The sequence below is a fragment of the Trachypithecus francoisi genome, unplaced genomic scaffold, assembly GCF_009764315.1.
Source record: "Trachypithecus francoisi isolate TF-2019V2 unplaced genomic scaffold, Tfra_2.0 Lachesis_group20, whole genome shotgun sequence".
Classification (NCBI taxonomy): domain Eukaryota; kingdom Metazoa; phylum Chordata; class Mammalia; order Primates; family Cercopithecidae; genus Trachypithecus; species Trachypithecus francoisi.
Window position 1 is genome coordinate 38634426 of NW_022681466.1, and position 12223 is coordinate 38646648.

General features: G+C 48.5%; 1 protein-coding gene across 1 annotated transcript in view; it reads left to right on the forward strand.

Moving 5' to 3' along the window:
• Positions 1-2316: 2316 nt before the first annotated feature.
• Positions 2317-12223, forward strand: part of FAM20A (FAM20A golgi associated secretory pathway pseudokinase) — a 65958-nt gene continuing 56051 nt past the window's right edge. The window contains exon 1 of the mRNA XM_033183851.1: positions 2317-2883. Within this exon, the coding sequence (XP_033039742.1) occupies positions 2480-2883 (404 nt within the window). The 5' untranslated portion in view covers positions 2317-2479. The remainder of the gene's footprint in view (positions 2884-12223) is intronic.

A 12223-nucleotide genomic window follows, 5' to 3' on the forward strand; every position in this document is an offset into this window, starting at 1 on the left:
CCTTTTCTATTTTTGTCCTAGCGATGAGCAGTCTCTAACCTAGCCTAGTATACTACAGAAACTAGTAAGTAATCATAGTGATAGCAAACACATATTTCACATTTATTTAGGATGAGTTCGGGGCTCTTCTAAGTGCCACATAACATTTTAGTCAATGCAACGATGGTCCCATAAGATTACAATACTGTATTTTTACTGTATGTTTCCTATGTTTAGATACACAAGTACTCACCACTGTGCTCCAACTCCCTACGGCATTCAGTAGTCATATGCTGTCCAGGTTTGTACCTAGGATCAATAGGCTATGCCATACAGCCTCCGTGTGTAGCAGGCTGAACCAACTAGGTTTGTGTAACTACACCCTGATGTTCACGCGCACAGGAAAATTGCCTAAGGATGCATTTCTCAGACGTGACACATAATTGTACTTCAATTCACTTAAGTCTCATAACAACTTTAGGAGGTAGGTTCCATCATTATCTTCATTTACAGATGAGGAGACTACAAAGTCCCGAAGAAACCTTCCACTGAACCACGGAGAAAAGACTCTGGTCTGAACCCACAAGTCAAAGTATGTCTGAAGGTTCTTAATTCCAGCAAAGGAAGGGAGGGAGTTAAAGAGTAGAATTAACTTACATGGGAAGCTTTGCTGCCTAGGCAAGCAGCTTCTGGTGGATTTCCTGAACATTCAGCAGGGTGGGGCCGCCTCTCCAATCAGACTTACACTTTACTGTACTATGGGATCGTTAAATAGAGGAGCCAGGAGTTCAGGACTCCCTCCCTCTTCCTCAAAAGGAAAATTGGGCGTGGGGAGGGTACATTACCTCACAGGATATCGGAGAAAGCCTAAATGTGTCCTCCAGTGATTCATTTGGGTGGACTACTTTCACACCAAGCTAAACTCAAAAGTTCGGAGTGGGGTCATCAGGGCCCCTCCCTCCCTGAGTGCAAGAAACATTTCCTCTTTTTAAAGTACAGGCAGAGTTGGAATCAAACTCCTTCCAAACAGGAAATCAGCAAGATTCTAGGTAAAACTGATGCCTTACTTTAAAGGTCAAGCTCTTTCCTTCACCAAGAGGTGTTTCCTGAGCACCTACTATGTGCCAGGCATGTGGTATGTAGTTGTAATGAATCTTGATGTGTTCTGTGCTCTGCAGGGGAACGGAGATGGAAGGGAACACAAAGAAAGAACAGATACCCCAGCACTTTGGGAGGCCGAGACGGGCGGATCACGAGGTCAGGAGATCGAGACCATCCTGGCTAACACGGCGAAACCCCGTATCTACTAAAAAATACAAAAAACTAGCCGGGCGAGGTGGCGGCCGCCTGTAGTCCCAGCTACTCGGGAGGCTGAGGCAGGAGAATGCGTAAACCCGGGAGGCGGAGCTTGCAGTGAGCTGAGATCCGGCCACTGCACTCCAGCCTGGGCGGCAGAGCGAGACTCCGTCTCAAAAAAAAAAAAAGAACAGATACCAACACAGACACCCCCGCCTCCCCCAGCCCCCCCACACACTCATTTGGCAAAGCTTACAGGGGAAAACATGGTTTTAGGGGGCTTGTGGTTTTTTTCTAAAAAAAAATAGAAATGGTAAAAAGAGGCTTCGGACCCCTCGCGTCCCTTAAAGTGACTGGACGGAGACCTGGGCAGGGAAAGTGGGAGGCCCGAGCGAGGGGGAGGGCGCAGGCAGTGGGTGGGTGACAAGGTGCAAGGGCAGCGCCGGCCTCGGGAGTTGGCCGTCAGCTGCGCCAGAGGCAGGTGCCAGCGGAGAGTGGGCGGGGGTGCCGGCGCCAGGCCAGGCTCAGGGAGGCCCCACGCTACCTCTGCCTCTAGGAGTCCAGGCGCGCAGACAAGCTCCCGGAGCCGCTCCTGCTTCGCCAACTCCCCACTTGCGCCACCCGTGCCAGCCAGGGGCACTGGCGTCTCCGCCGCCCGCAGAAGGAGTCGCGGGAGCACTAGCAGCCGCCGCCGAGCGACAGCATCCTCAGGAGAGACGCCCGGGGCTCTGCAGGCAGCTGCCTCCAACCGCCCTCCGCGCTGCTCATCGTGGTCGCTCCCCCCCCCCCGCCCCTGCTCCGCCGCCCGTCCGCCCGCGGCGGCAGCCGGCGCCCGCGCCCCGGGGCCCTTCACCTGCTGCGGGCGCCCGGGCGGGCGGGCGCAGGGGAGAAAAGGCGCAAGAAGCGAGCACCCCGGGAACCCCATTCCCTCGGCTCTCTCGACGCGGAGAAGCGACGCCCGCTGACATCGAGAGCCCCGGTGCTCCGTGCACCTGGTCCCCAAGTTCAGGAGCGACACCCCTCCACTGGGAACTAGCCCGCGCAGGGATCATTCCAGTCCCATTGACCCCGGCCTGCCTGCGGGACTCCAGGCGCCTCTTCTGCCCGCACGCCGCGACCCCTCCTGGGTCCCCGGAGACAGCTTGCCTGCCCCCGGCATCCCCCTCGGCCGGCACGCCCCGCCGCTCTGCGCCCCAGCTGGGCCATGCCCGGGCTGCGCCGGGACCGCCTGCTGACTCTGCTGCTGCTGGGCGCGCTGCTCTCCGCGGACCTCTACTTTCACCTCTGGCCCCAAGTGCAGCGCCAGCTGCGGCCCCGGGAGCGCCTGCGGGGGTGCCCGTGCACCGGCCGCGCCTCCTCGCCGGCGCGGGACTCGGCCGCAGCCGCCTCGGACCCCGGAACTATTGTGCACAACTTTTCCCGAGCCGAGCCCGGGACTGAACCAGCCGGCAGCAGCCGCAGCGGCTCGAGCTCCAAGCTGCAGGCCCTCTTCGCCCACCCGCTGTACAACGTCCCGGAGGAGCCACCTCTCGTGGGAGCCGAGGACTCGCTCCTGGCCAGCCAGGAGGCGCTGCGGTATTACCGGAGGAAGGTGGCCCGCTGGAACAGGTGAGGACCCCGCCCGGGACACGGGAGAGCGGGCGCTCTGGCCGGGGCCTCCCCGCGCCCGCGTCTCCAGTGCCCTGCAGCCCCCGGCCCAGGGCTGCAGCGGCTCCACCCACGGCTCCCGCCTTGGCTCTGGGCTTCGGGTGTGTTCCCCACCCGAACCCCACCAGCTGTTCCAGGCCTCACAGTCCAGTCCCGGAGTCAGATAGTGCGAGGAAAAGTTTCTATGCAGTCGCGCAGCGAAGAAACGCTCTCAGCCCCTCCCCTTGAGCGCCTGGGTCGTCGTTGAGCCCCACTCCTGCTCCCTGGTCCATTCCCAATCCCCTCTCTCTGTCCTGATGTGGAGGAGAACCGCCGCTGGACTTTGGGTTTCCAGAATGAGGCCCCAAACAGGGCGTCTCCAGAGCTAGTTGGAATTCAGCATTTAACTGTGCTCTTTGGGTAAACCTGGGTGCCTTCCAGAAAGCGTGCTTCTCCCCCAAACCCAGTTATTTCCCTTTCCTTATTCCTCTGCCCAGTTTCAGAGATCACAAAGGGGTCACCTGGGGCAGGAAGTAAATGGTCAGTTCTCTGCAGCAGCCACCCCATTGTTCACATTTAAAATGCGGCTTTGGCCCCTCCAGCAAGTATTACAACTTGAAGGCAGTTTTATCTTGTACGATCCGGGTGATTTGGACTGACTTGGATCTGCGGCTTGATGCTTCCACAGAGGAGATAAAAATCTTCCAGGGAATTTTTAAAACCAAAGCAAAATACAAAGGAAAAAAATATCAAATATATTTAGGATAAAATTAAGAAGAATCTTTTTGGAAAAGGATGGAGGTGTTGGAGAAGGCAGCATGCTCATTACTGAGATCCCTTGCTAATGGCAGGAAGCCTTCGTATGAGTTAAGGACTCTGTTTTGAAGTACAGAACTTGTCTAAATACCACTCACATTCAGAGTTCACTATCGCACCACACCCATCTCTTTACTTAATACAAGAGATTTCAAAGTAAGATGTCATCGGTGGTTTTACAGTCCTTCCAGAGGATGAGCAGACCATAAATCTCTCTTGAAACTCAGAGCTGGGCCGATTTAACTGTTTGCTCATTATTCTGCAATGCTGAGATTGGAGGGAGGAAAAAAAAAAAAAACCCTCAGAAAAATTTTGCAAAGGAAGAAGTTGAGTTATTGGCTGAATCACTGTGGTGAATTTCAGTAGTAAGTCTATGGCTCATGATTTTATGTTAGAAAGAAAGTGATTCTCAATTCCACTGTTAACTGCGTGCAGTAATAAAAGGCAGTTTGAGATTGCTTCTCAGACACTGTCATTTTCAATATTATCTTTATTTCATCCATAACATGGAAGTTTGGATTAGTGAACCAGGAAACGTTGCCCTTAGAAAAAGTATCTACATGTCTACTATGGATCTGAGAATGAGAGACTGGACAAAGTCACTTGCTTTTGTAAATGTGATCAGCATTCATTTAGTAACATTTCTGTGGTCTTAAACTTCCCGGTGTTACTTTGGACCCGAAGCAAAGTCCAGGGGAATATTATGGCAGAAAAGCAAAAATCTTTCTCACGAAGCTGTTTTACAATCAGTTTTAAGCTTGATTTCTACATCATTATGTGTCAAAACAGACCAAAAAGAAAAAAAAAACTTACAAAAACACACATACTTTCTGACCAGAAATCATCTTGGTCATTTAACAGAAGATCAAGTGGGGGCTGGTGACCTTGCTATATTCAGAGTTCACAGAGTAGTTTTGTGTGGTTGGTCAAATGTGACATTTTCACAAGTAAGGTTTGTGGGCCATAACAGGAGGACCCGCTGCACTTATAAATGTTAAAACTGGACCTCAGAGGCAGAGAACACTCTCCCTTCACCCAAACTGGATAGTAAACGTTAACATGAAGATATTAATAAGCAGATGTGTTGTTACTTATATCAGGGTTAAAAAGGAAACACAAGGCTGGGCATGGTGGCTCACACCTGTAACCCCAACATTTTAGGAGGCAGAGTCAGAGGGAGGATCACTTGAGCCCAGGAGTTCAAGATGAGCTTGGGCAACATAGCAAGATGTCATCTCAAAAAAAAAAAAATAGCCAGTGGTGGCACATACCTGTAGTCCTAGTCACTTGAGGGTCTGAGACAGAAGGATTGCTTGAGCCCAGAAGGTTGAGGCTGCAGTGAGCCATGATTGTGCCACTACACTCCAGCTTAGGTGACAGAGTAAGACCTTGTCTCTGAAAAAAAAAAAAAAGAAGATTCATTAGCCAGGGTGAATTTGAGCCACACTCAGAGTTCTGTTGTGAGAGGGAGTCACTCATTACCTTAAATGAGAGTGCTCCCTGCGGAATATGAGGATGTAGCAGTGCTGATGAAGACAGGGGGCCTGCTATAATGTGCAGGGTCAAGGACACCCCCAGATCCCAGCAGCAGACAAATAAATAGAATGGACAGCAGAGGAAGAAACAACGAAGGACCTTGCTAATTGTTTTTCTCTCGCACAGACAAACTCTCCTTGTTTGTAGCCCTGCCAATATTTAAAATTTAGTGATTTATAAACATATGTGGGCCAGGCACAGTGGCTCTCACCGGTAATCCCAGCACTTTGGGAGGCTGAGATGGGCAGATCACCTGAGGTCAGGCGTTCAAGACCAGCCTGGTCAACATGGTGAAATCCCATCTCTATTAAAAATACAAAAATTAGTTGGGCATGGTGGTGGGCACCTGTAATCCCAGTTACTCAGGAGGCTGAGGCAGAAGAATCGCTTGAACCCAGGAGGTGGACATTGCAGTGAGCAGAGATCACGCCACTGTACTCCAGCCTGGGCAACAGAGCGAGACTCCATCTCAAAAAAAAAAAAAAAAAATGTGGATGCCTCCATGCCAATACCTAACATGAAGTGCTATCCAAAATAATTGTAACGGCCGGGTGCGGTGGCTCAAGCCTGTAATCCCAGCACTTTGGGAGGCCGAGACGGGTGGATCACGAGGTCAGGAGATCGAGACCATCCTGGCTTACACGGTGAAACCCCGTCTCTACTAAAAAATACAAAAAAACTAGCCAGGCGAGGTGGCGGGCGCCTGTAGTCCCAGCTACTCGGGAGGCTGAGGCAGGAGAATGGCGTAAACCCGGGAGGCGGAGCTTGCAGTGAGCCAAGATCGCGCCACTGCACTCCAGCCCGGGCGACAGAGCCAGACTCCGTCTCAAAACCAAAAAAATAATAATTGTACCAGCAAACTGTCCACCACACCAGGAGAGGTACAGAGAATAATATAAGCCAAATCAGTGTTCTTCGCCACTTGCCCAGAAGAGACCATTAGTCTGAGTGATTTTTTTTTTTGTAATTTTGACCATCATACTAATATAAGAAATGGTATGAAGTCAGAAAGTGTCCTTCCACAATTCAAGCTCATTACCAAGAAGAGGTAGGCTATGGTGTGTCTCCCCACCTCCCTACTCACCTACGCATTCCTTTTTAATTTCACACAATGGAAGATGACATTGTTACAGTTTTGAATATCTTGGGTTTTTAATTAATATCTGTTCACTGGATGTCAACATTTAGACAGTTAAGTTACAAATGGGAAGACGTGTTGATTTTTCAGGTGGGCTGTCTGTGTGCTATCTGGCCCTGAAGCTTTCTGCAAACCTCCTTCACTCACTGTTCTTCCCTCCCTTCCTTTCTTTTTCCCCCAAAAATGTAACTAAGTGTGGCACAATCCAAGTTAAAAATGTAATTAGGGAAAGTGTTTCTGTCAGGTGGTCAGCTACTGATCACGGCCAGCCAGCCAACGCCAGGCTCCATCAAGCATGATGACACATTTGGCACCTGTCTTGAATAGTGACGAGGAAAGTTCACGGGGAAGAAGGGAAACGAAGTCTTCACTATTTCAGGCCATACACTAACAAGCCAGAATTGTACTGCTATTAGTCCTTTGCTTGAATAAGTGATGACGCAGGGTGGGCAGGCTTACCTGGAGCACAGGTGATGGTTCACATTGTTGGCTCTCCTTTGCATTCTCAGACGCTGAGCTTTGGATTTCTTCCCTGACCCACAAGTTGCCCAAGTCAGACAACATCTGTCTTTTGACGTGTCAAACTGGTCAGCTTGGCCAGTTTTGCCCACATTATCACTAGCCTTTTGGCCACATATCTTTGGTCAGTTTCTCTGTAACCCTCTGGTTTTGACAGGCAAGGTCAAACAGGGTCAGATGTCCCTAGTGTAGAAACTCCAGCAGCTACAACCCAAATATGAGTTTTTGCTTTTCTTTCTTGACATCTTCCTCAGATGTCAGGAAGGTTATATTGTCTTGCAATTACAGATTCAGCATTTCTTAGGAGGTGTGTGTGTGTGTGTGTGTGTGTGTGGTTTCCCACATCAGAAACTCCTGTCTTCTTCCCCCCTCCTCCTACCTATTGCTGTCACTGAAAGAAAACCTAGTCCTGGGTCTCTCTTTGAAAATCACCGCAAAGAGACTGGGCAGCTTTTCAAAAATGACAGTTGGTCAAAGGGAGTAAGTTGGCTGAAGTTTTTCTGGGGGATGCTTTGAGAAGATCCAGAAGCCAAGGCAGATAGAGAAGGGTGGAGAAGAAGTCAGGAGAGATGAAAAGGAATTCAGCTAGAAATAAGAATTGCCTCGTCTAGGAGATTGGGGAAGATAAGTTCCTCCCTGCCCCAGCTCCACGCCCCAGCCCATGGCATCTGTGGAAGGAAAAATACAATCTCTTCATTCTTACCACCATCTTTTTATCTCTGTCCTGCCTATTTTGTGCCTGCCCTAGAACGCTCTGAACCTAGATAGATTTCTTGTGAGCAGGCAGTTCAACCCGCAGGCTGGATGAAAGTCCAGGTTCTTACTCATGGATGGTGGCCATCTGCTTCTCTCCCAGAGTCAACAGGGCCTTGGCCCCTTGTTGGATTCTCCCGCCAAGGATGCTAGGCTAAGACAGGAAGTGGCCTCCTGTGATTTAGAAATGGACCTCAACCACGGCCCGTGTGTGGTTAGCAGAGGGAATGGGGAGCCTGACTTCCATTTCCCATTTCTCCCAATTAGAGCCTTGCTGGACTAGTTTTGGAAAAGATATTATTTTAGTGGTTTCCGAATCCCTGAACTTGTAGCTAGAGGAAACCTCTCCACTCCTCTCAGAATCGAAGGCTCCAAGCAGATGGTTTCTGAGAGGGTCGGTCCAGAAGGCCATTGTCAGGTCTTTTTCTCCCTCATTCCAAAGCCTGTCCTCACTGCTGCTGCCACAGCAAAAACCTAAATCATTCATCCAAGAAAGACAGGCACTTCCTGCTTCCAAATAAATCAAAATGAAGCCCTTCAGCTAGAACCAGAGACTGTTCCACTGTTCCCAGCAACGATCTTCTTTCACCACAACCAAGTTCTCATCAATCCTGAGAACCCCAGTGGCGAACTTTTTACATGCAAATGCTCCTACCTACAACATGCTTGTTATGTGCTAGGCACATTACATACACTTATTTTAAGCCTCCTCTGTAGAAATAGGTGCATGTGGTAGATGGAATTCCAAGACAGCCTTCCAAGATTCCCAGCCCTGGCATACACACCTCACCTAGTTGTTCAGCCCACTGCTAATATGGGTACTGCTAACAAGGGATTTTACAGATGTAATTAAGGCCCCATACCAGTTACCCTTGGGATATGGAGATTATCTGGTTAGCGTGACCTAATCCATGAACCATTTAAAGCAGAGTTTTCTTGGGCTGATCAAAGGAGAGGAAGTGAGAGATTCAAAGCAGAATAAGGATTTGATGAGCCATTGCTGATTGAAGATGGAGGGACCATGTGGCAAGGGTCCTTTAGCAGCGACCTTTAGGCTAAGATTGGCCCCAGCTGACAGCCAGCAAGGAAACAGAGACTGTAGTCCTACAGCCACAAGGAAATGAATTCTGCCACCACCAAGAATGAGCTTGGAAGCACATTTTTTTCCCCAGAACTTCCAGATGAGAAATCAACCTAGACACCACCTTAAATTCAGCTAAGTCCCTGTGCAAAGGGTACAGCCACACCAAGCTGGAGATCTGACCTACAAAACTGTGAGCTAATTAATGAGTGTTGTTTTAAGTTACTAGGTTTGTGGTACTCTGTTATATAGCAGTAGAAGACAAATACAGTACTGCTATTTACTTCATTTTATAGAGGAAACTGGAAACCAGAAGGTTATATAACCTGCCCAAAGTCAGGCAGCTAGAAAACCACAGGCAGGGTTTATACCCAAAGGGTCTTAACTACCAGTTCCACCACCCTATGTCCTTTGATGCCCAGACGTCCCAGCTTTTCCTCCTTTGGGAAGGCTTTTCTGAATACCTCTCCCCACTGTGGTCCCTCCCTGACTACATACATCCTCTCCATATATACCATATTATTTTTTGATTGTCCACTATGTCCAGCTGTGACTTCATGGAAGCTGTCTGGAGCTTCATGTGAGAAGGAATGGTCACTTGCCCTTGGCATGAAAAGCCCCCAGCTTGCCCTGGTCACTCTAATATAGCTGTTTCAGAGCCAGAGTAAATATCTGTGGAACAAATCATTGGAAACAGATGACACCAGGATTTGGGGGCTGTTAGTCAATGGCCTATTATCTTCTTTGAAAACAGCCTTGAACAAAAACAATTCCAACTGTAAAATCATCCCACTTGTCTACTCCTCCCTGTAGAAGTCGAGAGCAAAACCACCCTGCCGAGACATTCTGAAATTTGGATGTGAAGTGTTCTTCTTATTGCAGTAGCCTAAATAAAATCAATGTCAAAAAAAAAGCCATGAAGGAACGTTGAGAAAGCATCATTCGCCAAGAAAAGAGGGAATTTCTTCAGCTTCCTGTGCTTTCTGAGGAAGAGCAGCCAAGAAATCTTGCATTAAAGAAAAATGGGAAACACAGAGACCTTGACTTAGCCAAAGCTATCCCTGCTCTGCCCCTTGGCAGGTGCTGACCTGTATTTTTTGTAATTATTCATTAAGCTAGAGGCTGATGAGAGCCTGCGGATTCTGCTGAAGTAGGCTTGCATATGGCCAAAAGCCAAGTAGGGATAACATTCTAAACAGCTGCAGCTGTAGCAGAACAGAAGTTACTAGGCATAAGTTCTTACCTGTTATTATAGGCAGGCACACACATATGCACTTAATGAAAACCACAGTACAGAAAAGAGGCTTAGCTCTTTTTGTGCCCTGTCACTTGGCAGAACATCCTATAGTTGAAATGTGAAACCAGGACAGAACTGAGTTTGAAGTGCTATGGAGATGGCAGCATCCCTGACTTTCAATTCCTGCAGCCTGGCTTTGGAGACCAAGCACTGGGGGCAGCCAGTAGACTCAGGCTTCAGCAAGAGGCAAAGTCAAGTCCCGGGGAAAAGCCTGTTTTATTGAATTCACTAGCAATAAGCCAGATAATAAATTTAAGAGGCCCCAGGGAACACAGCATAGTAGAGGAGTACTGTTCCTAAGAAGCCAAGAGCCTGTCATAAAATTCAGCAAAATATGGAAAGTAAAAGAAATTTAAGAAGTGTTGGCACAGGGTACATGGACTGAGAAGTTGGATCATGAAAAACAAGGTGGCGTGGAAAGAGATGAGATTTTTAAAAGCTTGGGAGAGGTTGATGGGATAGGAAAGATGTCCACTGAAAAAAAACAGGGCTGTTCAGCCCTGGCAAGTGAAATGCAGCTCTCAGAATTGCAAATGTGCCTTCAATTGTCAACACCTGGGTTGAGCTCCATAGGTTGTAGGTAAATATTTTTGATGATACCAACCAAAATGGAATATATATGGAGGGACAGATTGTCTCTCCTGGCCAATCCAAGTGTCCTTACAGGGCCTCAGTTTCACCAGTTGAAATGGAATTTTTTATAATTCTGATTGATTTTCTTCAGTGGCTGAATAGTCATAAATCCCACAGGGAAAGTATGTCTTTCTGCCTCCACAGCTAGCTCATGCACTTTTTTTTAACCCCATTCATAGTTAATTCATAGCTCAGAATTATGCACAACCAGTAGCTGCTTATTTTCACATTCCATGGAGATCTGAGCACTCAGAGATAGGAGAAAAGTTAGACTGACCAACCTCAATTCCATAATCAAATCCAGCCCCTTGTTAACCAGTTTCATTGCATACGTTTTGTAATTGGGGTCATTGGATCCCACTGAGTCCAGGTGGTGAGGTCCAGTTTTCCCTTAAGCTTCATGCAAAATCTGCATCCTGTGCGTATGTTCATTTTCCTAGTGTTACACAACTTTCTCCTTAGTTCAGCTAAAACCGGGCTCTTCTCACACGACCAGGAAAGATTAGGCTCATGGACACATAGAAGAGTGAGGAAAACGGAATTTACTGGGCAAAAAGGAAAAAGGACAGATACCTCTTAGCAGAGCGAGAGTCCTGCTAGCAAGCTTCCCGCTTCACAAATTGAATCCTAGGTCACCACACAGGAACAGGAGACACCAGACTCCTCCCCACTGCAAAGGAGGTGAACTTCCCGAGGCTCCACCCCCTATCCTCCCAGTGCGCAAGCGCAGGCCAGCGTGATTCAGAAAAAATCAGCTGGGAAGGGGAGGGCTTCCTCGCTTGGAGGTGGGGTTTCGCCTGGGATTCTTTGCTGTCTCCTGTCTCTATCACTAGCAAATAAGTCATTATATTTTTTAAGTATTCCCCATATTCATAGGCATTCTGCAGTTTCATGTGACAGAAACTCAATTCAAACTCACTGTAGGAAGAAAAGGAAGTGTAGAGACTCAATCTCCAAACCTTAGTAAGGGCAGGAGGAACTGCCCTCACAGCATTAAAAAGAGTCCTCCTGAGAGGGGAAGCCCACTGGGCTTCTGCGTCAGGTGGGGACTTGGCGAACTTTCTGTCTAAAGGATTGTAAATGCACCAATCATCGCTCTGTGTCTAGCTAATCCAGTAGGGGACTTGGAGAACTTTTCTGTCTGGCTAAAGGATTGTAAATGCACCAATCAGCACTCTGTGTCTAGCTAAAGGTTTGTAAACACACCAATCAGCACTCTGTCAAAATTGACCAATCAGCACTCTGTAAAATGGACCAATCAGCTCTCTGTAAAATGGACCAATCAGCAGGATGTGGGTGGGGCCAAATAAGTGACTAAAAGCTGGGCACCGCAGCCAGTGGGGGCAACCCACTGGGGTCCCATTCTGCATTGTGAGGTTTTGTTGTTTGGCTCTTTGCAGTAAATCTTGCTTCTGGTCACTCTTTGGGTCTGTACCGCCTTTATGGGCTGTAACAATGAGATGTAACATTCACTGTGAAGGTCTGCAGCTTCACTCTTGACGTCAGTGAGACCACGAACCCACTGGGAGGAAGGAACAACTCCAACCCA